This window comes from Hipposideros armiger, unplaced genomic scaffold, assembly GCF_001890085.2.
Source record: "Hipposideros armiger isolate ML-2016 unplaced genomic scaffold, ASM189008v1 scaffold_120, whole genome shotgun sequence".
Taxonomy (NCBI): domain Eukaryota; kingdom Metazoa; phylum Chordata; class Mammalia; order Chiroptera; family Hipposideridae; genus Hipposideros; species Hipposideros armiger.
Window position 1 is genome coordinate 2,490,990 of NW_017731470.1, and position 1,278 is coordinate 2,492,267.

The 1,278-nt window shown below is 49.1% G+C and overlaps 1 protein-coding gene across 1 annotated transcript in view; it reads left to right on the forward strand.

The window, feature by feature from the left end:
• ARFGEF3 (ARFGEF family member 3) overlaps nt 1–1,278 on the forward strand; it is a 183,080-nt gene that overhangs the window by 103,068 nt on the left and 78,734 nt on the right. The window contains exon 11 of the mRNA XM_019648090.1: nt 4–601. Within this exon, the coding sequence (XP_019503635.1) occupies nt 4–601 (598 nt within the window). The remainder of the gene's footprint in view (nt 1–3; nt 602–1,278) is intronic.

Genomic DNA, 1,278 nt, shown 5'->3' on the forward strand with positions numbered 1-1,278 from the left:
GACACAGGTCAGACCACCTTGGAGGGAGAGCTGGGTCAGACTACACCCGAGGACCACTCCGAAAACCACAAGAGCGGCCTCAAATCCCCAGCCATCCAGGAGAGCAAGGAGATGCTGAGCAAAGCGTCAGAACCGGAGGCAGTAGACCAGCCAGATGTTGTGCAAAGAAGCCACACGGTTCCTTACCCGGATATAACCAACTTCCTGTCAGTGGACTGCAGGATGAGGTCCTACGGATCCAGATATAGTGAGAGCAATTTTAGCGTCGATGACCAGGACCTTTCCAGGACGGAATTTGATTCCTGCGATCAGTACTCAATGGCAGCAGAAAAGGACTCCGGGCGGTCTGACGTGTCCGACATTGGGTCGGACAACTGTTCCCTCGCTGATGAAGAGCAGACCCCTCGGGATTGCCTGGGCCACAGGTCCCTGCGAACTGCTGCTCTGTCTCTGAAACTGCTGAAGAACCAGGAAGCTGACCAGCACAGCGCCAGGCTGTTTGTGCAGTCCCTCGAGAGCCTCCTTCCTCACCTGCTGGCCCTGCCCAGTGTGGAAGACGTGGACTTGGCCCTCCAGAACTTTGCATCTACCTTCTGCTCAGGTTGGTAAATGGTGTTTTGCTGTGCGGTCAGCAAGACTATTCAGAGCCTTCCACCTTGATGGGCAATGACTATCATGCTTGTTTGAAGTGCTCAGAGCATCTTAATCAGTCTTTGGGTTTCTTATATTTAAAGAGAGCGAAGGAATGGAAGGCTTTTTGGTGGTGATTTATTTGAAGTGTAGGCAGTTGATGGCTGGAATATATTATGAGGCTGATGAATGTAGATGGCATGGAGTAAAGAGTAAGAGGAAGCTGCATTCTAGAAAGCTGCTGCAGACTGACACAAAATGACAGCCTGTGATTCTCAAACGTTGAATTCTTAATTTGCGTCTACGCCTTGATGTCTAAAATCAGAGCAATACACTTATGGTATATCAATATGCAGACTTGGACCGGATCTAGGCTGTCCTCCCAATAGATTCTGAATTCCCCTGAACTTCCAAACAGTGTGTGATGCCCCAGTGGACTCTGGTCACATCACATTGCCCAGTCTCAGACCCTTCCTGTCTGCTGAATGTGAACATTGTGACCCAGACCATATTTCCATATTTAAAAAGGAGGACTGTGGGGAATATGGGCCAAAGTTTTAGTGAAAGGCAGAAGATAGCCACCTAAGATTTTGGTGGAGGAAGAAGAAAAAGAGTACTGGGAAGTAGTACTTCACACAGTGAGTAATG